This window comes from Oryzias latipes, chromosome 21 (assembly GCF_053564925.1).
Source record: "Oryzias latipes strain Hd-rR chromosome 21, Olatipes_Hd-rR_3.1".
Lineage (NCBI taxonomy): Eukaryota > Metazoa > Chordata > Actinopteri > Beloniformes > Adrianichthyidae > Oryzias > Oryzias latipes.
The window spans coordinates 6,737,452-6,763,473 of NC_136257.1; the positions used below are offsets into that span (position 1 = coordinate 6,737,452).

The following is a 26,022-nucleotide window of genomic DNA, read 5'->3' on the forward strand; positions in this document are numbered from 1 at the left end:
GACATTGCTCAGTATGTAACACGATGTGCATCCTGCCAAATGGATAAGTCACCTCGACAGCTTCTGGCCGGCCGCCTGCATCCACTGCCCATACCACGACATCCCTGGTTGCACATTGCAGTGGACTTCATTACAGTTCTGCCCCATTCGAGAGGTAACACCACCATAATTTCTGTTATTGATTGTTTTTCTAAATGTTGCCAGCTGATCCTATCGCTTAAGCTGCCCACAGCACTGGAAAAGGCAGAACCACTCATTGAACACATGTTCCGCCAATATGGTCTCCCAGAGGACACCGTGTCAGACTGTGGCCCCCAGTTCCCCTTAGTGTGTGGGGCACAAGATGTGCAAGGGTCTGGGCATAAATTTGAGTCTCACCTCTGGCTACCACCCTCAGTCCAATGGACAAGTGGAGCGCCTGAACCAGGGGATCACTTGGTTTCTCCGCATGTACTGTAGTCAACATCAGTATAAGAATATAAAAATGGAATCCAAGAAATCACATTGTACAATATCTTAAGAATTTATTTGTATAATGGAGCAGAAAAGGATAAGAAAAGTTCACTTCAATACTTAGTGATGTAACCCTGGCTGGCTATGATGGAGGCCAGTGGTTTCCTGTAGGTTTTCAGCACACTGTAGCTGCTATTTCTTCCATTCAGTTTAGCATCTCTGCAACACTGTGTGTACCAACATCATCCACCAAATCAGCCCCTTTTTCAAGAAAGTATCAAGTGTTTCAGTAATAATCTTCATTTGAATGATTGCCACACAGAGCTATTTTATCCTTCAACCTCATTTGGTTGTTTCTCATGTCCCACATGATCCTTTCCATGTTCTTAGAGTGGAGCAGGTCGTCTCTGTTCACCAGTCCCAGAGCTACTATCATTTCCTCCATCACGTTCAACACAGGCTCCAGAAGGATCAGACGGCGGGTCTGCAGCTCTGCCACACTCCCCACTCCACACAGCAGCCCCAGTTGATGGACAGCTCTTCTAGTTTTACTCTGAAAGTCTGCAACAGTTGATCGCGTCACAGACACGCTTTGCAGTTTGAGCCTAGTTTCACGAATCCTCCTATTGGCCTCTTGGATGTCGGTCTGAGCTTGAGAGGTGAGTCCCTCATAGCGGGACACTTGATTGGAGTAGGACGTTATCTGAGATTCACACCTCTCTATCTCACTGCGAGCTATGTCTACCCGTTTAGAGGCTGAGTCTACATCAATCTGACCAACAATAGCCATGACTGCCCCTGAAAAAGAGACACTAATCAGACTGAAATACTCCATATTAAACTTTCTGTTGGTGGATGTTGTTCAGTGGATTTACTTACCAGGAATCAATCCCACAATTGGAATAAGCAACAAGCCAACTCCAACATTTCTGATTGTCTCTGCTTCATCTCTTTTCCGTCTCATGTTGCACAGAGTTGTTTCTGCAGACTGCAGGTTGCGTTTCTCAGTCCTCAGAGCTTCATTGTAACTCTGCAAAGAAGACCTGAGAGATTCCAGTTCGAGTGTCAAGTCTTTTAGTTCACCTTCTCTCCTCTTCCTCTGTTCCTCTAAAGAACTTTGCTCTGCAGTCAGACTCTCAATCTCCTCATCAAGGGGCTGCAGTTCTCCAACAGCTATCTGCTCTGACTCTTCTAGGTGCTGCTTCATGTCCTGGATCTCTTGTCTGATGTTATCAAATGTCTGACATCCAGGAAGAACGATGTCAGAGTTCATACTGAGAAGCATCTCTGACAGCTTGTTGAGGGATTGGAGACCTCTCAGCAGAGGTCCTGACTTCCTCAGAGCCAGGGAGTTCAGGTCTGTGCGCCGTGTCAAACTGCAGAGAAGAAGAGAACAGAAAGTCCAACACAGGCCAAAAGACTAAGAAACAAACAAAAGGATAGACTACAAATGATCTTTTACCTATTTAAGTTGGAAAAAATAAAGACATCTTATCATCAGTAAATAAAGCTTTTTTGTAAGGACCAATGACAACAATTGAGGTGAGCTTGCTCTGGCCTTGGCTCTCCCAAACATGTCCACTTCTACAGAGTGTGAAAGGTGGCTGTAATGTGGAGGACGGCCCTCTGCTGGTGCTCGTCCCACTTTTGGCGTCGTCTTGCTAACCCCCTCCCCTCCTGTGCACATTCTGGTACGGGCGCACCTCCCATCGCTGCTGCCTCCTGAGCAGTCCACGCGTGCCCCTCCAGCCGACCACTCCACCAGATGTACATGTGTTTTTATGTGTATTGTGCTTCTGTGTTAAGATTTTTTTTTCCTGTGTATGAACATAGTATGCAGTGTGGTGATGCACACTACCACCAATAAGCACATCCCCTTATTGTAACCCATCCACTCCCACACTGAGCAAAGGCCAGATGCTCTGCATTCAGCCCTGAACTGTTTGCATATTTCTGTCGTCTGTCTGATCTTCTTTGGGTTGAACTGAAACATAATTTTGTGTGCCCGTTAAAGCTGTGCCTATGACAAAAACATGAATCTAGACCCATGAAATAATTTCAACATGGATCAGCCAAATATACAGTAGCCAACGTTTTTCTGCTAAAGATCAGCTTGAACAGCTTTTCCATTCAAATCTAATCTGTATTGTTCCTTAAAGAAGCCTCTCAAAGTTTGTGAAGCTATAGTTTAAATGAGGTTGTTTACCTGGCAAAGTGAAGCATCCGTGACAGGTCGAGGGTTAACAGTGTTTCTTGAAAGTATTTGATCATCATCATGGTAAATGTCCTTAAGGCCATGCTGAAGGTTTAAAACAAAGGTCACAGTTCAAACCCAGAAATAAATACACTGGGAAAGAATCCCCACAGTTACATCTTACTTGAGCCAGTTATGTAAGGGTTAATGGCCGAGGAAGTGTGCGGTTACTACTATTTAACGCACGCCATGGAAGCCTGAACCGTCCGACGCGAAGCTGTGTGTTTACCTCATCCTTGTCATCTTCCAAAAAGTTCAATTCTTCCGGTGACACTTCCTTGTGTCTCCTCTCCCTCTTTTGATGTTCTTGTCTCTCTTTCTCTGTGGCTGCATCCCAGTCATCAAAATTATCAAATTCACCGAACAAGTTAAAAGAAACAACGAAATCAATCATGTCTTTTGCTGTGTTGTTGTAAACTGTGAAATAACGTCTTTTAACGTATGTTTTAAGTTTATTCTAGCGCAGTGATATGTGACCGGAACTTCTTTTTTCACCGTGCGGTTATCAGATTTTAACGCATACCCAGCAGCCAATCAGAATCGAGTATTCACCCGGACCATGGTATAAAATTTAGTTTAAAAGCTGCAGATCTGGTCATCAGTTCAAAACGTGACAAGATTTAAAAATCTGTAAGTTGATTTTTCTTTATTATTACATAATTGATAAACATGGTGCAACATAGTGACAATGGGACATTTTTCCTACGCAATGCAGTGACTGAAGGGATCATCTGAAAATGTTGTAAGGGCTAAATATGGATATCTTTTTCCTGCCTTGTGGTCATTGTTGATAATTGTGAGAAATCATTAAAGTGATTAATCTTTTCACATATATGAGTATCACTAATCATTATTAATAAATAACTAAAAGAAAACTGAGCACATTTTTTATTCAAACTGAAAGCCCTTCGTTTAACTCAGTACTCATGAAGTAGCTTTCAGTTTCAAAATGATTGTTGACTCCTGCTTGAGGCCAAAATCTCAGAGGCTTGTTTACCTGGCATAGTGAAGCAACCGTGACAGGCCGAGGGTCAAAGGTGTTTCTTGAAAATATTTGATTATCATCGTGGTAAACGTCCTCATGGCCATGCTGAAGGTTTAAAACAAAAGTCACAGTTCAAACCCAGAAATAAATACACAAAGAAAGAATCCCCACAATGACATCTTACTTGAGCCTTATGATTTGATCGGTCCTCCTCTCTGCAGATGTGTCTCTGCTTCAAACTGCTCAAATAAATCAGTGAGGAAAGACCTCTGTCAGTCTGTGCTAAAGGAAAGCTTATCTGCTTCCTAAGCTAAATTAGTTGCAGTTAATGATTCGCATGGACGTTTTCTAAAGCCACAACCACTTTATTTGGAATTCAACTGTCAACATTTTTCTCCTGCAGTCAATACAGAACAGTTTTTCCTCTTTTCATTTAGACCACATTTATTCATACCTGAGACACACAATGTTTTCAATGACAGCTTAGAGAAATATATGAGAGAGAAGAAAAAAAATGTTCCAAGTTTCTCATGTTCCAAGAGAAACTCTTTCTTCTAGTTCTGATCATGCAAAGTAAAAGGTTTGAACCCCAAAGACAGCTGTCTTACCTGAAACCTTCCGGGAGCTGCTCTGCTCTCTCTGCTTCTGCAGCGCCAGTCTGTCCTCAGCCAGAACATCCAGGCGGTCCACTGATTTAGGGGAAATGGGTCTGGGAGGGGTCTGAATTTTGGACATGTTTTTTTTCCCAGCGAGCTCATTGAAGAAGTCCTCTGATTTAGGGGAAATGGGTGAGGGAGGGGTATAGGGGCTCTGGGTTCTGCACTGTTTTTTCTGCTTCCACTTTGTCAAATAAACCTACAATAAAAACCTGAATGACTTCTAAAAATACAAGTGTAAATGATGCTAAACTGTTATATATTTGAAACTTCAGTCTAGGTGGAGCGCCCCCTTTAACGTTACGTTTATGTCCCAGTCGTCCCAGGACCTAAACCATTGCTAAAATCTTGAAGTTATTCATTCTCACATGCTGCTGTCACTGTTTGTTATTCATCTTCAAGTTCTGTTCTTGGTTATTTCACTTGTGTCTTTAAGAAAACGTTGCCATCATGAGGTTTTCTCTGCTTTTAAATCCAGAAAGAATGTTCACTCTAGCAGAAAGTGAAAAATAATACTGTTTAAACATTCATCATTGCTTAAGTGTTTTGGTATTTTGAATTCTTCCTCAAGCTGTTTCTCTAGATCAGGGGTCGGCAACCCATGGCTCCGGAGCCACATGTGGCTCTTTCATCCTTCTGTTGTGGCTCCTTGTGACTTTGGAAAATAATGAGTATTTTATAATAATAAAATTTTATTTAGTTTGTTCATTTTTCATGGCATTTTAAAGGCGCTGCTGGCTCCGTACGAAGCGCGTGCCACAGCTTCCTTAATAAGCTCGTATTTATCGGGTGAGAACTGCAGACGTGCCGCGGGGCAGAGAGCAACTCTCTGATGACAGAGAGTTTGCGCCAGTGTTGCCAGATGGAGTCACAGTTTTCCAACCCAAAAGTCATTTGAAAAACGCCAGACCCAGCCAAAAACCGCCCAACACAGTTTTTGTTGATGTTTTTTTCTGTACTGGACTGATTTAGCAAAATGAAAGATTTTTCTAAATAAAAGATAGTGTCATGGCTAGCAGGCTTTAGCAGACCCAGATGCTTAACCCGGAAGGATACTCGGCAGACAGAATGGTAGGTTCAAAGGATTCTTTAATTCTGGAGGCAGAATTAATAGGGGACAAATCCACAGGAGCTGGTTGGAGGTTCTTGTGGGCGAACACCGTGGTCCGAGGATCTTCCAGCGAGAAGCCAAGACGAGAGGCAGCGAGAGGTGAGTGCGACCGTAGGTCCAAATGACAGCGAGAGTCCTGAGAGGCAGACAGACAGGGGATTAGACAAGGCAAAGAGACTAGAGCGAGATAGTGCATGGGCGGCCAGTGAAGCACCGAGGAGTACAACGAACTAGCGTCGAGTACAGGTCCTGGTCCTCCTTAAGAGCCTGGATCCTGATGGCGCTGATGAGGCACAGCCGTTGTCAACAGGTGGATGAGATGACGAGGGCTCAGCCGGGGGCACCGTGACAGTACCTCCCCTCAAACGACCGCCTCCAGGCGGAACAGGGCGGCGATCGGGGTTGGCCCGGAGGAAATCCTCTATGAGGGAGGGGTCCAAGATGAACGAGCGGGGAATCCACGACCGCTCCTCCGGCCCATAGCCCTCCCAGTCCACCAGGTATTGGTACCCACGACCCCGGCGCCGAATGTCCAAAACCCGGCTGGCGGTGTAAGCCGGGGCGCCGTCGATGAGCCGGGCGGGTGGTGGGGAAGCGGACGGCGGGCAAAGGGGGCTCTGACGGACAGGCTTGAGTTGCGAGACATGGAACGAAGGGTGGATTTTGAGTGCGGCAGGGAGTTTCAAACGGACACAGGTGGGGTTGATGACGCGTTCCACGGGGAACGGACCAATGAAGCGTGGTGCCAGTTTCCGAGACGTGGCCTGGAGCGGAATGTTCTTGGATGACAGCCACACTTGCTGACCTGGCACATAGGTGGGACTGGCAACACGGTGTCGGTTAGCAATCTGGCGGTTACCTTCTGCAGTCCGGAGGAGGGCAGCCCTGGCCTGGCGCCAGACGTCCTGACAGCGCTGCAGGTGGAGTTGGACAGAAGGTACCGCCAGATCGAGCTCCTGTGAGGGGAACAGAGGTGGAGAATACCCCAATGAGGCCTCAAATGGGGACATGCCCGTGGCCGAGGCCGGGTGGTTGTTATGCGCATACTCCACCCAGACGAGGTTATCTGACCAGTCCTCCGGATTTTGCGCCGCCAGACAGCGGAGGGTTGCCTCCAACTCCTGATTTGCCCGCTCTGCCTGGCCATTAGATTGCGGGTGGTACCCAGAGGTGAGACTGACAGACGCTCCGAGGGCGAAGCAGAAAGCTGTCCAAACCTGTGAAGTGAACTGTGGACCGCGGTCAGACACAATATCAGCAGGGATGCCGTGATGACGGAAAACATGATTGACTAGGAGGTTGGCAGTTTCAGTAGCTGAAGGGAGTTGGTGCAACGGAATGAACTGAGCAGCTTTGGAAAAACGGTCAACAACGGTAAGTATGACAGTAAACCCATGCGAGGGTGGCAGGCCTGTGACGAAGTCCATGGCAATGTGGGACCAGGGTCGGTGAGGCGCAGGCAGAGGCAGGAGATGGCCGGCAGGAGGCGAGTTGGAGGTCTTGGCTCTAGCGCAGGTGGAGCAGGCGGCGATGTACTGCCGCACATCCGTGTCCATGGAAGGCCAGAAAAACCGTCGTCTGAGGAGTGCGAGGGTCCGGCGCACGCCCCCATGGCAGGCGACCTTGGAGCTGTGACCCCAGGTGATGACATCGGACCTGAGCCTATCCGGAACAAACAGAGTGCCAGGGGGACAGGTAACTGAGTCGGGTTTCTCACCTTGGACCTGTAGGAGCTGGGTTTCTACGTCCCAGGTGAGGTTGCCCACAAAAAAGGAGTCCGGAATGATTGGGAGAGTGGTATTGTTGTCCGAGGTGCAAAACTTACGAGACAGGGCGTCGGGTTTGCCGTTCTTACTGCCCGGGCGGTAAGTGATGGTGAACTTGAATCTATCAAAGAAAAGGCACCAGCGTGCTTGTCTGGAGTTTAGTCTCTTTGCGGAATGTAGGTAAGCCAGATTTTTATGGTCGGTCCATACTACAAACGGTTGTTCTGCCCCCTCCAACCAGTGTCTCCACTCTTCGAGAGCCAGCTTGATGGCCAATAGTTCTCCGTTGCCGACGTCATAGTTCCGCTCTGCAGGGTTCAGCTTCTTAGAAAAGAAGGCACATGGCTTGAGTTTGCCTGATGTAGGATCACGCTGGGACAACACGGCCCCCACACCGGAGTCCGAGGCGTCAACCTCCACAGTAAACTGCTTGTGGATGTCAGGTTGGATGAGAATGGGCGCCGAGGTGAAAAGTTCCTTGAGACGAGTGAAGGCAGAGTCAGCAGCAGAGTTCCAAACGTAGGGTACCTTGACAGAAGTGAGACGGGTGAGAGGGGCGGCGATCTGGCTGTAGTTGCGGATGAACTGCCGATAGAAGTTAGAAAAACCCAGAAACTGCTGCAGTTTTTTCCGAGTTTCTGGGATACTCCACTCAGAGACGGCTTGAATTTTGGCCGGATCTGGTTTGATTTTGCCAGCCTCGAGAATGTACCCTAAGAATGAGACGGAGTCAGCGTGAAATTCGCATTTTTCGGCTTTTACAAACAGTTGGTTCTCTAAAAGCCGTTCGAGAACCAACCTGACGTGGTGACGATGTTCGGTGGGACTGTTGGAATAGACCAGAATATCGTCTAGATAGATGAATACAAAACGGTTGAGATAATCACGGAGCACGTCATTAACCAGACGTTGGAAAATGGCGGGGGCATTGGTGAGGCCGAAAGGCATGACTAGGTATTCGAAATGTCCAAGGGGGGTGTTGAAAGCCGTCTTCCATTCGTCCCCCTCCCGGACCCTAACCAGATGGTAGGCGTTCCGGATATCTAATTTAGTAAAGATGGTAGCCCCCTGGACAGAATCGAAGACAGAATTGAGGAGAGGAAGCGAGTATTTGTCCTTCACAGTTATTTGGTTGAGCTCACGATAATCAATGCAAGGTCTGAGGGACCCGTCCTTCTTTTCTACAAAGAAGAACCCGGCCCCTGCAGGGGAGGAAGAAGGTCGGATGTGCCCAAGAGAAAGGGCTTCCTGAATGTAATTCTCCATGGAGACTTTTTCTGGACCGGATAGATTGTATAACTTCCCCTTGGGGAGGGAGGCACCGTTGAGAAGTTCTATAGCACAGTCGTAGGGTCTGTGCGGCGGTAAAGCACACGCCTTGGATTTACTAAATACGGATCTTAGATCGTGGTAGCATGACGGCACCTTAGCGAGATCAATGTTTTCATTTTCGGGAAGTTTAACCGAAACGGTAGTGGGAAGGGCAGAGTGTAAACAATTCGCCATACAATAAGTACTCCAATTGGTGATCCGAGAGGTAGACCAGTTAATTTGTGGGTTATGTAATTGTAGCCAGGAATACCCTAAGATAACGGGAGTTTGAGGAGAGTCGGTAATAAAGAATTGATGGTACTCACGATGATTACCGGACGTGATTAGCTGTATGGGTTCGGTGCGAGAAGTGATTTTTGACAACAACTTTCCACCTAACCCAGCGGCTTTTACAGGAGCGGCGAGAGGTTCGACAGGTAACCCGAGTTGGCGAACCAGACCAGAGTCGATGAGGCTGTGTTCAGCTCCAGAGTCTATGAGGGCAAAACATTCATGAACTTGATTAATGCTTGGAAACTTGACAGGCATGAACAAAAAAGGCTTACTTTCAGACGGGTCCCCTCGCGACCTGTCTCTTAGCAAGGGGTTCTGGAGTTTAAACGGCTCTTGCACTGAGAAACAACATGACCAGAGTCTCCACAATAGAAACACAACCCTTCATTACGGCGCTTGAGCCTCTCCTCAGAAGAGAGCTTTGAATGTCCAATCTGCATAGGTTCTTCAGACGGCAGGTTGGAATGTTCTGCGCCGACAGATGGCCGTGGGTGGTATTGAGGAGAGTGAAGAAAGGTTTCTGAGGGCGGACGCCGGTTAACACAACTCCGTTCCGCTTGACGTTCCCGAATCCGTATGTCGGAACGGAGGGCGGCGGTAACCAGTTCCTCGAAATTGTCGGCCTCCGGTTGAGTACATAGATGGTCCTTAATCTTATCGTTCAATGATTGATAGAACACCCCCTTGAGCGTGATATGGGGCCAGCCAGCTTCGACCGCTAAGATGCGGAAGTCAATGATGTGATCACTCACCGGTCGGTTACGCTGCTTGAGGCTTAATAACCGCCGGGTGGCCTCTTCCTGCTTTCGTGGCTGATCGAATACGAGCCGAAATTCTCCGATGAACCGTTCAAAGGGGAGATGCGAGACAGGGTTAGCCGCCAGAAAGGCTTGGGTCCACTGCAGTGCCTTGCTACGGAGTGAATTGACAATAAGGGAAATTTTCCGTTGATCAGACTGATAGTACCTGGGTGACTGTTGGAAAATCAGACGACATTGTAGTAGAAATCCGCCGCAGGCCTCCACGTCGCCATGAAACGGCTCGGGTTGTGACCGGATGTTTTCATCCAGAGACGCGGACATGACGGTAGTAAGGTCACCGGAAACCGGGGAGGCCGCGGTGGCTGTGCTAGCTGTTCGGCTAGTAACACCGGCGAGGGCTTGCGTCAGGTTGTCCAACCGATGAAATAACTCCTGTTGGGTAGCGGAAATTTGCGAGAGAGCATCGGCTTGGCGGGAGAGCAACATACCTTGCTGGGATATGGCCAGGCGGAGTCCTTCCGGGTCAGCTGGGTCGGAGTTCTGGCTAGTTCGTTCTGTCATGACTAGCAGGCTTTAGCAGACCCAGATGCTGGAACCCGGAAGGATACTCGGCAGACAGAATGGTAGGTTCAAAGGATTCTTTAATTTTGGAGGCAGAATTAATAGGGGACAAATCCACAGGAGCTGGTTGGAGGTTCTTGTGGGCGAACACCGTGGTCCGAGGATCTTCCAGCGAGAAGCCAAGACGAGAGGCAGCGAGAGGTGAGTGCGACCGTAGGTCCAAATGACAGCGAGAGTCCTGAGAGGCAGACAGACAGGGGATTAGACAAGGCAAAGAGACTAGAGCGAGATAGTGCATGGGCGGCCAGTGAAGCACCGAGGAGTACAACGAACTAGCGTCGAGTACAGGTCCTGGTCCTCCTTAAGAGCCTGGATCCTGATGGCGCTGATGAGGCACAGCCGTTGTCAACAGGTGGATGAGATGACGAGGGCTCAGCCGGGGGCACCGTGACAGATAGTTCAGACTAATAATAAAATGTGTACAATATTGAATATTTCTTCAGCGAGCCGTCTTCTTCCATTCATTTGCTTAACCCGCTCTATGCCCGCTATAACCTGCTTCTGGCTCTTTCATCCTTGTGCTGCGCTGAAGCGCCCCGACTATCGTGTGAACCTATGATGACCGTATTTTGCGCTCTCTGTGTAGGACACACTGAGGAGCGCGGGGAAAACAACTCTCAGCTGCAGAGGATGTGAACAGGTGAACAGGTAGAGAGGTAAAGCAGGTGGAGGGGGGGGGGCTTTGGCTTCAAACTCTGTCAGAGAGATGGAAACACGGCGTCAGATTTAGATGCAGCTTTCAGAACTCTTCAAAATAATAAACCTGATCTCTCCACATTCTCAGTGTCTACCATGCATCGACAAACACATCGCTCCATGCAGCGATCAGACCAGGACTGGTAGCTCCTCCCACACGCGGCCACGGTATCATCCTTTAAAGAACACAATGTGCATTTGCAGTGATCTACATGTCAATCAAGTCCCGTACTTCTCAGTGAGGATTTTGATTGGCTGGTGGATTTTTACGAAGTACTTTTTTTTTTATCTTTTGTGACCCGCAATCTACACTCATGTCCTTGAAGATCGACCAGTTGATCGCGATCGACGTAATGAGCACTCTTGAATAATGTATACATGCATAATATATATAATGATGTCAAAACGGGTTGTGGCTCCGGGTGTTTTCTTTTCATTAGAGGCGTTCCCAAATGGCTCTTTGAGTAAAAAAGGTTGCCGACCCCTGCTGTAGATGGTCTTTTTCCGTCTGCCGTCCTCCCCCCACCTGAGAGGCAAGTGTGTTATTAAACAAGAAACTAGTCTTAGGGATGGAATTGGTTCATGAGACGACACCCCAGATGACCTTTTAACCTCTGCTGTTCCGCTGTTGGGTGGTTTCTTACTGTTCATCTTTAATGTCTGGGGGAATTTCTCTGACACACAAGGACATACATGTTGAATGGAAGCTTGTGCAGACTCCAGTCAAGAAGAATCAAAAGCTGTGTTTTGAAGAAAACCTGCAGGTTAGTGTCATGTGTTTCTGCATAAAAGCTGTCGAAATAAACAGCAGTTCTTTAGATGTTTTTGCCGTCTGTGAATGCCAGGGTCTCAGCCTTGAGGCCTGTGACTCTGATCTTTGTGAGCTTTGTTTATGACGTTAAGTCTTTGACTCCACAGAAAGGCTTCTGCTGTCTGCACAAGAAGAAGTCCTGAATTTGAAAAGTACTTCTTAGTTTCAGTATTTGATGGTAAATTAGAGGATTCTGACTCAGCAGCTGCTGTCCTTGTGTCCCTGTGTCCTTGTGTACCTGTATCTCTGATAACAGCTTGGCCTTGCACCCGCCCAGCAAACATTAGCCACTCACCGCCCCCCTTGACCCATTTCCCGTAAAGCAGCTGACTTATTCAGCGCTCCGTTTGGAAATAAAAGGCGCCACAGTGGCAGAGAGAGCAGAGCAGCTGGAGGAACGTCAGGATAACTGAGCTCTGGGACTGTTAGTCGGTAAGACGGATCTCTTTGTGGATAAAATTTCAGCCTTTTTCATTCTGATGTCAAAGTGGAACTGGACTTTAAGTCTCACTTTTTGTTTTTAAGACCGTAGATTTGAAGGTAAACCTTACAGAGTGTCAGTGAAGAAGAGCAGCTGAAGCCCCGCCCCTTATGGTGCTGAGGAAGGTGAAGGGAAGAGAAGGATCTAAGAGAGTGGGACTTAACACAGGTATGGAGGGGTGAGGTTGAGGATGTTTTAGGATAGATGGGATGGGGGGGTGTTACAGTGGGGGACAATTGTTGCTACCCCTCAGTTAAAGAAAGTCCACAATTCTCACTGAAATGTCTTGAAACGTTCAAAAGCAACAAAAAATTAATATTTATTGAAAATTAAATAATCAAAATCAGCCATTACCTTTGAGTTAACAGAATTATTTAAAAAATCAAACTAATAAAATATGTCTGGACAAAGAACATGGTACCCATAATTTTTGTTGCACAACCTTTTGAGGCAATCACTGAAATTACACGGTTTCTGTACGTATTTGTCAATGAGCATTCTGCACCTGTCCACAGTTATTTTGGCCCACTCCTTATGAGCAAACTGCTCCAGTTGTCTCAGGTTTGACGGGTGTCTTCTCCAAATGGCATGTTTCAGCTCCTTCCACAGATGTTCAATGGGATTCAGATCTGGGCTCATAGAGGCCACTTCAGAATAGTCCAACGCTTTTCTCTTAGCCATTCTTGGGTTTTTTTGGCTGTGTGTTTTGGATCGTTGTCCTGTTAGAAGACCCATGACCTGCGACTGAGACCAAACTTTCTGACACTAGGCAGCAGATTTCTATCCAGAATGCCTTGAAAATCTTGATTTCATTATACGTTGCACAACTTCAAGAGACCCTGTGCCAGATGCAGCAAAGCAGCCCCAAAACAGAACTGAGCCTCCTCCATGTTTCACAGTAGGGACAGTGTTCTTTTCGTTGGATGCTTCATTTTTGAGTCTACCAACATAGAGCTGATGTGCCTTACCAAAAAGCTCCAGTTTTGTCTCGTCTGTCCAAAGGATATTTTCCCAGAAGCTTTGTGGCTTGTCAACATGCATTTTTGCAAATTCCAATCTTGCTTTTTTATGATTTCCTTTCAACAGTGGTGTCCTTCTTGGTCAGGGCTCCAGACTAACTTTTTTCACTAGAAGCCCAGTGGCCCCCAACTGAAAATTTTAGGGGCACAACCAGAAAATTTAGGGGCCCATACCGTAAATCAACATGCTAACCAAATCTACTAATTTCCACTGTATTACTATTAATAAATACTTTAATAATAGATGCAAAAATTACAATGTGCCGTTTCAAATTCAGTGTCACATTTAATCTGCACTTTTGAAGATGCAACAACAAGGTAAACTGACAAAAGCATCGCTGTCATGACAGTACAAATAAGTAAAGAAAACTGATGGAAATGTATGTTGGTGACACCAAAAGCGTGTTTGAGATCACCCAGGTGGACTCAACGCTGCACAGATCACCTGGTGTGTGACGTATATTTTTGTTTTTGCTCCAACATCTCCTGTCAATCAAAACAAAAATATCACGAGAAAGGGGTGGGAGCAAGGTCCCAACCTGAGCGAACACAGCTGGAAATTTAGTACTGCACTGACTGAAAGCTGCCCTGATGACTACAAAACAATGCATTATGGGACATGTGTCCTGATGGTTTTTGTAGTTCAGTGATCAATCAAAATAATTTAAAATACCAATTGATTAAAAAAAGGCTTCATACATTACAAAACATTAAAATAAGCATAAAATATATAATAACACAGATCATACTGAGGGAGAGAGGAATATTAAAACTAAATTGAATGGTAAGGACAACTCCAATTTCCTGTTGTCCTTCATTCGCTTTCACCCCCCCCCCCCCCGCGCGCCTGGTCTCCCCAACGATCCAGGCGCGTCGCTGGATCATCTTAAACAGGTCTATCGTTGCATTTTCCCCACGTGTTTTCAGTGTCTAAAACTAAATCTTGTCACTCGCACATATTTAAAGTTCAAGCCCCGTTAGCTGTCACGCATGTAGGTGTGGGACATTTATTCTCCTCAGCTGACCCGACTTCCGCAGGAGCGGTGAGCCGCCGTTCAGCCGCCAGGTCCAGCACTGACTGCATGTATTTAGAAAATTACGAGCGAATAAATACGTTCTAAAGGAAAGTAAGCAACTCCTTAATGTGGTCCGGGGAGGGAGGGGGCGGTCAGGTGTCCTGCTTTCAAGCCTTGTCATTGTCACGCCCCCAAGAGTAATTTACCCCACTGTGATTGATTGGTCAGCTCCGCGCACGACAATGAAAAAGTGTCTTTCATACAAACTGGCGGGTCGAATTAAAATTGAACTTTCATATTAAGGCGGGGGCCGCGAGTTTGAGACCCCTGCTGTACACTCTGGCACTGGTACACTAGCTGCAGGTTGGAAGAACGTATCAATAGTTCGCTTACCCATAGCTCAGATGCACGCACAGGTTGTGATGATATTTGTCTCCGTTTCCTTCCCACAGATGTTAACGCGCGCGAATATCTCTAGGCCCCTCCCCCTAGGCATCACGCAAATGTGTGCTCGCGTTTCATGAGTATGTGCGCGAGTGTGTGTGTCTGCCTGCGTGCGTGTGCGCTCGCGTCTCATTGATCATTTCATTGATCATTGATGTGCCCCTTCCACGTTTAATGTATAAAAAAATACGGAGGGTGGGGGAGGCAAATTTACTGGTCGCACATGTGCGACTGGATGTAAAATTTAGTCGCACACATTCAAATTTTGGTCAGTCTGGCAGTCTGGAGCCCTGTTGGTCGTCTCCCATGAAGTCCACTCTGGCTCAAACAACGACGAATGGTGCGATCTGACACTGATTTACCTTGATCTAGGAGTTCACCTTTAATGTCTTTGGAGGTTGTTCTGGGCTCTTTGGATACAGTTCAAACTATCCGTCTCCTCAATTTGTCATCAATGTTCCTCTTCCTGCCACGTCCAGGGAGGTTGGCTACTGTCCTGTGGGTCTTAAACTTCTGAATAATTTGTGCCAACGAACTTCAAGCTGCTTAGAGATGGTGTCATAGCCTTTATTTTTACGATGTTTGTCTATAATTTTGTTTCTAATGTCCTGGGACAATTCTCTCCTTCGCTTTCTGTATTCCATGTTCAGTGTGGTTCACACATTTTCACCAAACAACAATGTGACTATTTGTCTCCCTTTAAATAGGCAGACTGACTGATTATGGGCTTGAAAACAACTGTGATGTCAATTAAAGGACATACCTGAGTTCTTCATGACCCCCTGGGCAATTAATTCTCAGTCTTTTATGGAGGTACCATCATTTTTGTCGAGCCCTATTTCATTAGTTTGTTTTTTTAAATAATTTTTTTTAATAAACATCTCAAAAGTAATGGATGATTTGATCATTTACTTTTCAATTAATTTTAATTTACGATCAATTTTAATTTGTCGTTAGTTTTGAACGTTTCAAGTCATTTCAGTGAGCATTGTGGACTTTCTTTCTTTAACCGAGGGGTACCAATAATTTTGTCCACCACTGTATGTACAATCCTTAGTTATGGACAAGTTTGTTAGGGATTTGTGCCATTAAATGTTGGATCCAAATCTAAATGTTTGTCTAAAATGGTCAATTTAAATCAAAATGTTTAAATGAAGGCTGCACGGTGGTGAAGTGCTTAGCGCTCTTACCTCACAGCAAGAAGGTCCCTGGTTCAAGTCCCGGCTGGGGGATCTGAAACAGAACATCAATGGGGACTTTCTGTGTGGAGTTAGCATGTTCTTCCCGTGTGTGAGTGAGTTTTCTCCGGGGTCTCCGGCTTCCTCTCACCATCCAAATTCATGCTTCATAGGTCAATTGTAAAACTCTAAATTGTCCCCAGGTGTGAGTGTGAGAGTCAATGGGTTTGTGATTGTGACCCTGCGACAGACTGGCGACCTGTCCAGGATGTACCCTGCCCTTGCCCATAAGACAGGCTCCAACAGCTCAATGACTCCGAAAGGGACAAACGGAAGAAAATGAATGAATCAACGTTTAAATGAATGTGACAATAATTGTTCTTTTCTTTTAAAGATTCATTCATTGCCACAAGGCAAAAGAGAAAATATTATAAATGATACATTCATTTTAAGGTAGCCTAAAATCTTTAACACTGTAATTTGTCGTGCTGTTTTCAAGCACCCTCCCCCGGATGTAATGCATTGTCAACTACTGGGTGTCATCCTTTTTCTAACCCCAATTTCAAATGGAGAATGCAATCTGTCACAGTCTCACAATGCTAAGCCCCGCCTCCACTTCCTCTTGGAGATCCTGAGGTGGAAATGCTAATGCTACCGATCCAGGAAGTTTCCTCCTAACAGCTCCAAAACCTGCTACAGAAGCCAAACTAACAGAAGAAACATGTTTCTTGTCTCGTGAGCATTAGGTTGAGAGGGGGCATTTTTAAGGAATGTTTTAATATGCCATGGATTTACTCATTTGCATTCAACTTATATTCATGAAGATATTAGCTAATTTATTAGCTGAAAGGTCTCTTCTCCAACCTCCAATGATAAATCATTCCATTGGTTAGTTAAGTGTCTTTAATATTTTGAATGGGTCTTCCAAAAGGAAGTGGCTTTAGCATTTTTGGGAAGGTGGCCCCACCCTTACGACAGTCTGAAACATTGCATTTTCAGGTTGATTTTTGGGTTAGAAAAAATGGGATTCAGAGGCTGGGGGTCATATCAAATCTGAGCCTGGGGGGTCTGGGTCCCTGTGGTTCTGGTCCTTGCTCTCAAGCTCTGAGCTTCTTTATTTTTGGGGTAATTCCAGTGATGAGTTCTATGATATAGTTTTTTATGTTTTATAAGACCTAAAAATGATATTCACAATAACAAGTTTTCTCTGACACGTTTCACAAAGACAGACACAGGACGTCACACACCAAGAAATGAACTGATTGTTAAAAATGATGCGGGACTCCAGCTCTAACAAAATGACAAAAAGAGCAAAGAAAACAGAATGATTTGAATTTGTTATTTCTAATTATTAATATTTCCTGGCTTTGTTTGTTTTGTTTTACAGCACGTTAATATTTGTATAATTCTGACAATATATTTTTATGTAGAACAAAATATGACACATTATTTTGAGTTTTATGCATTAACATTCCTGTCTGTTTTATTCATATTTATATTCAAAAGTTAGGCTTTAAAGGTCTAAAAGTTTATCTTTAGTGCGTTCAATAAATGTTTACCCCGTTTGGTCCACAACCTAAAGCATGTTTCCACTGCTCGTCTGTTACTTTGCTTGGGGAAAAAAAAGTCCTTCTGGTTTAAAGTCCAGCTAGCCATTTGGAAAATTGAAAAAAAGAAGAAGTTGGTGCCCAGGTATAAGGGACAGGACAAAGGAAGCATATTGTTTAAATATGGGGAGATAAACAGAGAAACGTGTCTGCCTTGGTGAAAAGACAGAAAAAAAACAGGCTTTCACAAATGCAGGAAGAGAAACCGTTCCCCTGTTGGCATGAGTTTGGTGTGATGGAAGCAGAGAGGTACATTCCTTCTAGGGTGTACTAGATCTTGGAGCAGGCATTGCATTCACTGTCTCTGATAAGAAACAGTACTTCCTGTTCATTGCATCATGAACTAAATGCAAATGAGCTAATATGATTATTTATAATTAAGAGTTATAACTGAATTATTTACTAGTGTATGTGATTGTATGCATATTTTCCAACCAATTTCAATGACAAATTATCCTGTTTGATATATCCTTGCATAAATATTAAACATTTATGTCTTGTTTTAGTATTATTTTTGCTCTGATTTCTTATAATAAACCAATTCCAAATCCAAAAGTAGAGTATGAGATAGACTGAAGCATTGGCGCAACATTTGTTGTTATGTGTACCAGTCTATTGTAATGAAAAGAGATCTGAGTCTGGATTACATGTGTAATCATCTAAATGAGCATTAGCTACAACACACCACATCAAAACATGTCCACTGTCATGAGAGCTCCAAAAAGCTGAAACGGGTTTGTAATCTGTCTTCTTTCTTGATGCTTTTAAAGGAAATGGACGCCCAAATTGCAAAGACCACCCAGAGTCTGACCACAGCGGCAGAGATGAGGAACACCACCCAGATGTTGATGCACCCCAATGCAAACTGGGAGGAATACCTGGCTCCTGCTCCTCTCTCCATTGCCATCATGGGGGAGCTGGTCTTCATCTCATCAATCACTGATTTCTCCATCAACAAGAATCCCCCAAAAGATGGGTTCAAGTTCATAAAGTACCCAGACTCCTTTAGGGCTAGTCTCATGCAAATCTGTAACTCAGGCTGGCACGCATTCAATTTAGCCCACAAGAACATGAATCAAATCCGGATTCATACCTTCACTGTTCCAGATTATATGAAAGCAGCAGTCAAGATTCTGTTTCAAGGAAATGATGAAATCCTTGAAACTCTTCTCCCAAACCAGCTGGAAAACATCCGCAACATTGCAGACGAATGTGTGGTGCTAGCAGAGGGCGTTGAAAAGAAGTATGCAGATGTTATTAATATAATCCAGGAGCTGCTGGAAGCCTGTATCAATGCTGAACACTTTCATGGAGAAGAGCTGGAGAAGGTCAGGATGAAACTTAAAGAGAATACATTGAAAGAACAGACTGCAAAGGAGCTAAATGAACGATCCAAGAAAGCAATGGAGGCCATGTCAAAGGAGCTGGAAGAGACACAAGAACAGTACAAGAAGTCCATGGATTCCATGCCATCAGGGTGGGAGATGATTGGCATGGATTTTGTTGAAGGACTGACATCCCCTTTGAAAATGCTCAGTTCAATTTCAGCATCCATCTCCGTCAAAGTTCAAAAAATGACTAGTGGCTCAGAGACTAACTTTGATGATGGAGGTGACGATGTAGACATGGTTTCAGAAATGAAAATTTTGAGCAGGTCAGGACAAATTCTGAATCTCGCATCATCATTCAGACAGTTTATAAGTGAAGAAGGAATCAACTGGAAGGAGATCTATGATCAGAAGAAGAAGTATGCAAATACTACATGGATTCAAAAACAGTTTGAAAGAAATTATGAAGAATTGGAGGATCTTCCAAGAAGTAAAGTAAGGGAAACTGCTCTATGTCTCTGCCAAAGAGGGATTTACATCGGTGAACAGTTGGCAATATATGCACCAGATCAGGCATGTGATAAGAAAACGACACTCAAGCTGATTAAAGACACAAAGAAGCTGTATGAAGATGCCTTAAAGTTAGACTGTAAAAGCAAAAAAATGTCTGGTTCTCCAGCTTTGAACCCCAAACCCCCAATGATGTTCAAAGCACAGGAGAACTCTGGAAGTCAGTCTGCCAGCCAGAGAGCAACAGAGAACGCTCGTTTCCGCATCGAGCAAAACCGAGAACAACTGAAGCAAACCAGAGAGTCGTACGAGAAGGCTGTACAGAACATGGAGCAGAATCAAAGAGAACTGACTGAGATCCTGATTGAGATGCAGAACTGCAAGATCAAAGAGACTGACTTTGAAACCACCATCAAAATGCTGGTCAAAGGGATGGATGCCATGGGTAGAGTGAAGGAGCAGTGGGAGAAGATGGTCCGCTTCTTCCAGATGGTGGCCACCATTGTGAAAACCAGCCTTGGAACCACGCTGCACAATTTTGTGAAGACATCTGAAGACACAAAGAAACTGTCCTACAACTCTAAGCTCTTTGCCAAAGACTTGCTGTACAATCAGGCCTTTGAAGCCTCCAACATCGCCAGTCTGGTCCACATGATCTCAGGGACCTACTGTGAAGTGTCCAGCATGTACCTGATGGACAGAGTTAGCAGCTTGGGTAAGCTTATGGCCATGGACAAGGAGAAGCCGGAGTTCATGCAAGAGAGGATGAAGCTGCAGATGTCCTGCCAAGAAGCTCAAGATGGTATCATGCATTTGGTCCTGAAGAACAAGAACGAATTTCAAAGGAAGATGGATGCCAGGATGGCCCAAATTGAGGGAGGGCTCAAAGCCATTCTGCCCTCTACTCCACCAACGGAGACAGAAAGAATCAAAGAAATAGTTCAAATTGGGTTTGGAGATGAAGAAGAAAATTATTACTGAAACGATGGAATTTTATACCTAAAGACCTGCAGCATTAAGGTTGAAATGTTACACCATCAAATGCTCACGGCTGGTCGCAATCTTAGATCTTCGGCAAAAGGCTTTTTAACAATCCCACGATCCAGATTCAAGACCAAGGGAGACAGGGCCTTTGCTATAACACTCTGGCCCCAACACTCTGGAACACTATCCCAGAACTTTGATACTTTTTTATACTTTATCTCTCATTTAAAACAGGTGGTTAAAACTGGTTTTTATCATCTTAGAAATCTAGCTAGGGGCCACCCACTACTCTCTCTTGCTAATATGGAAATGCTAATGCATACTTTTATTATCAGTAAAATTGATTACTGTAACGCCCTGCTTGCTGGTCTTTTGAAAAATAACATTAAGAACCTTCAGCTCCTCCAGAACTCTGCTGCACGAGTTCTTACCAAGACCAGGAGGCGGGCTCACATCACCCCAATTTTAAAATCCCTGCATTGGCTCCCCATATGCTTCAGGATTGATTTTAAGATACTTTTAACAGTTTTTAAATGTCTTAACGGTCAGATCTTTTAGTAAAATATGAACCCTCGCGGAACCTGAGATCCTCTGGCACTGGTCTATTAACCATTCAACCAGTAAAAACCAAAACCTACGGAGAGGCCGCTTTTCAGCACTATGGCCCCCGTTTGAGGAACAGTCTGCCTGAGGACCTGAGAGCCGCAGAGAGCATTAATGCTTTTAAGAAAGGCTCAAAACCCATCTGTTTAACCTGGCGTTCAGCTCATTTTATTACTTTTATTATATTATTTATTAATTTAATTATAATTTTGTAGTTATTTATCCATTTTACCTACTAATTAGTTTTAGGGTTTCCGATAACAAACATTCTGTTTTCGTGCTCAGCTTATTTTCTCATTGTTTTTCCCCATCAGTTAGGGGGTGGGAGGTGTGAGAAGTGGAGGGATGGGTGTAGGTACAGGAAGGGGGTTCCTTTAATTTTCGTGCCTTTTTTTAATTATTTATTTTGTTTTTATGTAAAGCACTTTGTCTTACGCTTTCATAGGAATAGTGCTATAAAAATCCAGTTTGATATGATTTGATTTAAAGAGATCAGGCTCGCTGATTCCCTACCAGTATTTGGATCTCTATTAAAAACATACCTTTACAGGCGTGCTTTTTAAGATTTTACTGGTTCTTAAATTTAAACTTATGATATTATTTATTTGAGTTATTTGATTGATTTAACTGCTAACACTGTTTTGTGTGTGTGCTGTGTTTCTTTTGTCCTTTTAATCCTGCTCTTTTGTCTTGTGTTAATTGTTGAGCACTTTGTAACATTGATTTTGAAAAGTGCTATATAAATAAAGTTTAATAATAATGGATTGGATTTATCTGCACTTTTGTAGACGCTCAAAGCGTCCATTATTCTTTCACTCCTTGTTCAGACTTGGTGATGGTAGCCACTGTTCTAGCCACAGCTGCCCTGGGGCGGAATGACAGAGGCGTGGCTGCAAGTTCGCGCCTACGGCCCCTCTGACCATCACCGGGACATTCATACACATTCACACACCAGTGGAGCCACACTGGAGGCAAGGAGGGTGAAGTATCTTGCCCAAGGACAAAGCGACAGTTGACCCTCGATCGTTGGACAACCTGCTCAACCGCCTGAACCGCTGCCACCCATTATTATAGCGTTTATTATTATTGTTTATTATGATAACAATTTAACCAACAATAGTAAAATAGCAACAACAGCAATAATAATACTAATGTAATAATATTAATTGAACATAGATTGGATATGAATTCATTGATTGATTTGAAAATAAAACAAAAATAAATACATGAATAAAATCAAAAAGTAAAAGAACATAAAAGGAATGGAAATGGACACGTGTGTATGCATGTACAATAACCTACAAACAGGCATACAATTGTCAACATGGAACAGTAAAGTACATAATAATAAAACATACAATATTAATAATAGAAACAACAACACTTATAATAAATAAATAAATAAATAAATAAATAAATAAATAAATAAATAAATAAATAAATAAATAAATAAATAAATAAAACATGTTTGAAAGGGACAAGGTAGAGGCTTAGTTTACTGCAGCCTTCCCTTTCAAAATAAAATAAAACATGAATAAATAAATAAATAAATAAGACTATCTCACACCTAGGTGTTGCATGGGTTTGTGCATCTGGGCCTGTCCTTCGACCGACCCCCCACTTGGAACTGGAAGATGCATTTGATCAGAGGCATGTCTTTGATTTTATTTATTTATCTATTTTTCAAAAGGATATTTCATCGATCAAGTCTTCCATTATATTTGGGGACTTTCTTTGACAAGCGGCTTGTATTTGAATCTGGTCCTGCCTTTGATGGGGTTGTTGTCTTTGAATGGTAGTCCAACTTTGACTATGTTCCTGTCTTTGGACAGAGGCCTGTGTTTGGACGAAGGCCGCTCCTGGAACAGGGTGCTGTTTTTGGACAGGTTCATTTCTTTAAGCTGAGGCTTCTATTTGCATTGGGGCAGAAATTTGGCTAGACGGTTGTCTTTGGATCAGGCGTCGTTTAGGAATCAGAACTTTTCTTTGGATGGGGGCTTGGTTTAGGTTGGAGGCATGTCTTTGAATGCTAGTCCAACTTTGACTATGTTCCTGTCTTTGGACAGAGGCCTGTGTTTGGACGAAAGCCTGTTCTGGAACAGGGTGCTGTTTTTGGACAGGTTCATTTCTTTTGGCCGAGGCTCCTATTTGCATTGGGGCAGGAATTTGGCTAGGCGGTTCTCTTTGGATCAGGCGTCGGTTAGGAATCAGAACCTTTCTTTGGATGGGGGCTTGGTTTAGGTTGGAGGCATGTCTTTGAATGCTAGTCCAACTTTGACTATGTTCCTGTCTTTGGACAGAGGCCTGTGTTTGGACGAAGGCTGCTCCTGGAACAGGGTGCTGTTTTTGGACAGGTTCATTTCTTTGGGCCGAGGCTCCTATTTGCATTGGGGCAGGAATTTGGCTTGGCGGTTCTCTTTGGATTAGGCGTCGGTTAGGAATCAGAACTTCTCTTTGGATGGGGGCTTGGTTTAGGTTGGAGGCATGTCTTTGAATGCTAGTCCAACTTTGACTATGTTCCTGTCTTTGGACAGAGGCCTGTGTTTGGACGAAAGCCTGTCCTGGAACAGGGTGCTGTTTTTGGACAGGTTCATTTCTTTGGGCCGAGGCTTCTATTTGCATTGGGGCAGGAATTTGGCTTGGCGGTTCTCTTTGGATTAGGCGTCGGTTAGGAATCAGAACCTTTCTTTGGATGGGGGCTTGGTTTAGGTTGGAGGCATGTCTTTGAACCTGTATGTGGGTAGGGTCCTGTCTTTTAATCAAGTCCTTTCTTTGAAAGGGGGCCTGTCGTTGACTCTGGTCGCTGGTCGTTTGATAGGTGTTGTGTCTTTGAATGTTAACATTTCTTTGAAAGGTACTCTGTCTTTGAGTTTTTTGTTCCCTTTGGATAAATGCCTGTTTTTGAAAATTTGTATGTGTTTGGTAAGAGATCTGCAATTGGACAGGGTGCGGACTTTTGGCTGGGGCTTGTTTTTGCCTTGACCTGTGTTTTTCCACTGTGGCCTGTCTTTGGATCTGCCAATGTCTTTTAATAGGGACTTGTCTTTCGACCTGGTAATTCCTTTGATAGGTGATGTATCTTTGATTGTGGTCCCTCCTTTGATAGGTGTTGAATCTTTGGTTGTATGGCTGCCTTTGATAAGTGTTGTATCTTTGATTGTGGTCCCTCCTTTGATAGGTGTTGTATCTTTGGTTGTATGGCTGCCTTTGATAGGTGTTATATCTTTGGTTGTGGTACTTCCTTTGATAGGTGTTGTATCTTTGGTTGTGGTACTTCCTTTGATAGGTGTTGTATCTTTGGTTGTGGTACTTCCTTTGATAGGTGTTGTTTCTTTGATTGTGTCCCTGGCTTTGGTTAAACACCTGTTTCTGAACAGGGCCCTGTGTATGCCCTGAAGCTTGGATTTTGCCTGGTATCTTATTTTTAACCGGGTCACTTATTTTTAGAAGGGCCATTCTATCACACAAATCATCCATAATAGAAGGGGGACTCATTCTAGGTCTAGCTGCTGAGGCATCAGCCACAGGTGAATTCCAGACAGTTTTAGAAGAACTGATTTGGTCACGAATATTTGCTCTGTAGCTTCGTCTCAACATTTCACTTGTTCTTTCTTCTTTTGTGTACACGGGTTCACTGATTTTTCGGAAACGAGCAAGTAATTGATCCTTGCTAAATTTACGCTGCACCCACTGTTTGGAAGAATTCTTGTCATTGATTGAATCTATGTTTCCAAAACTGAAGGAGAACACATTCTGGGTGTCCACTTTGTCCTTGGATGTTGCCGTTCCTTGGTTTGAAATCACAGCTGTGTCAATTCTTCGGAAGTGAGCCAGCAGCTGAAATCTGCGATCTTTGCGGTAAGCCCAAAGTTCAAAGGATCTCTTTGAATGGATAAAAGAGCAATACTTAAAATGGAAAGAAAAAGGTTTGGCGCCTGAAACCTGGTTTAAAGTAAATTCAGGGCTGAACCCTTTAGGGTTATTCATCTTTTTTTCTTTTAATCAATGTCTTAACCCTTTTGGCTTTAATAACTCAGAAAGAACCCGTAAAAATTCACTGTGCGAAACTTGGGTCTCTATTGGTGAAAGGTTCACTTAACTGCTAAGTTAGGATTGTTTTTCCTGACTTTCGAAGGTCTATAAATGGAAAAATCTGATTTGGTAATATGAGCAAAAATTACATCACTGATGACATCATAGTGTTAGAGTGTTATGTCAGATGATGATGTCAGATGATATGGTGACATGACTAATGATGACATCACTGATCATGATGTAATAAAAACTTCAAAAAAACAAAATGACATTTTAATATACATAGATATATTGAACATAGATTTGATATTAGTTCATTAATTAAATGAAAATAAAACAAAAATAAATAAATACAATCAAAAATTAAAAGATTAAAAAGAATGGAAATGGACAGACATGCATGCATATCAAATAGCCTACATATCCAGAGAAATTCCTTTAGACATGAATCATTTCTTTAACTTGATGTACCAAAACACTGAAAAAGTTTTTATCCTATGACTGTAACAGCTGTAAATAATGATAAAAGCTGCTCCTATTTGAAGAAGAAGGGACAGGTATGTGTGATAGTGGGTTAAATGGTGGTTTTGTTTCTTTTTCTATTGTTAAATTTGTAATGATTATTGTTTTTGAGTCACTATTTAGTTTACAGCTTATTGTTTTTGATATCACTTCGGCTGAACAACACTTTGGATTTTAGCTGAACATCTGGAGATATTTGACAACAATAAAGAAATCATTCTATCCCACCACTAATTGATATCCAACAAAAATGTCATTAACAATAAAAACTATTTTCTATTTTTACAAGAAGAGAGAAAAAGAATCAGGACATATGGAGGAAAGAAACAGGCTGGTCTTATGGTGGACGTTCCGGGCAAAGCCAGTAAATACCATGTTTTGAAATAGTATTCTTCATTCGGAGAAGCAGCATGCTGTATAACAATCACAGCTCATTTAACATTTATGAACTAATTATACAACAACAAAACACAACAAAACCTTTGTGTTACAGCAGAGCAGACAGACACACGAATCACAGGTAATGTTACAAGTTAAGGCAGATCAAACGTTTAAGAAGAAAATCTTAAAAAAATA

General features: G+C 43.7%; 2 protein-coding genes across 4 annotated transcripts; one reads left to right on the forward strand and one right to left on the reverse strand.

Annotated features, from left to right (window-relative positions):
- Positions 1-504: 504 nt before the first annotated feature.
- Positions 505-4,500, reverse strand: LOC101163858 (uncharacterized). Of its 2 annotated transcripts, XM_023951036.2 has the most exons (6): positions 4,301-4,500; positions 3,877-3,931; positions 3,705-3,797; positions 2,660-2,752; positions 1,333-1,829; positions 505-1,251 (listed from the first exon to the last, which is right to left on the reverse strand). In XM_023951036.2, the coding sequence occupies exons 3-6, from the start codon at positions 3,794-3,796 to the stop codon at positions 740-742; spliced, it is 1,194 nt and encodes a 397-aa protein (XP_023806804.1). In that variant the 5' UTR covers position 3,797; positions 3,877-3,931; positions 4,301-4,500; the 3' UTR covers positions 505-739. The 2 variants fall into 2 exon arrangements, with proteins under 2 accessions (XP_023806804.1, XP_023806805.1); XM_023951037.2 differs by lacking the exon at positions 2,660-2,752.
- A 7,553-nt stretch (positions 4,501-12,053) lies between these two features.
- LOC101174644 (uncharacterized) lies at positions 12,054-21,653 on the forward strand. 2 transcript variants are annotated; one of them, XM_023950959.2, is made up of 3 exons: positions 12,083-12,151; positions 12,245-12,368; positions 18,235-21,653. In XM_023950959.2, exon 3 carries the CDS (start codon positions 18,238-18,240, stop codon positions 20,281-20,283), a length of 2,046 nt encoding a protein of 681 aa, XP_023806727.1. In that variant the 5' UTR covers positions 12,083-12,151; positions 12,245-12,368; positions 18,235-18,237; the 3' UTR covers positions 20,284-21,653. The 2 variants fall into 2 exon arrangements, with proteins under 2 accessions (XP_023806728.1, XP_023806727.1); XM_023950960.2 differs by lacking the exon at positions 12,245-12,368 and having other exon boundaries at positions 12,054-12,151.
- The last annotated feature ends 4,369 nt before the right edge of the window (positions 21,654-26,022 follow it).

Excerpts from the sequence above, each read along its gene's own strand:
- LOC101163858 (XM_023951036.2), bottom strand. The coding sequence starts at position 3,796 with ATGGCCATGAGGACGTTTACCACGATGATAATCAAATATTTTCAAGAA. Across the intron at positions 2,753-3,704 it reads CGGTTGCTTCACTATGCCAG|CATGGCCTTAAGGACATTTA; the intron begins GTAAACAAGCCT and ends TTAAACCTTCAG. Across the intron at positions 1,252-1,332 it reads AATTGTGGGATTGATTCCTG|GGGCAGTCATGGCTATTGTT; the intron begins GTAAGTAAATCC and ends TCTCTTTTTCAG.
- LOC101174644 (XM_023950960.2), top strand. The coding sequence starts at position 18,238 with ATGGACGCCCAAATTGCAAAGACCACCCAGAGTCTGACCACAGCGGCA.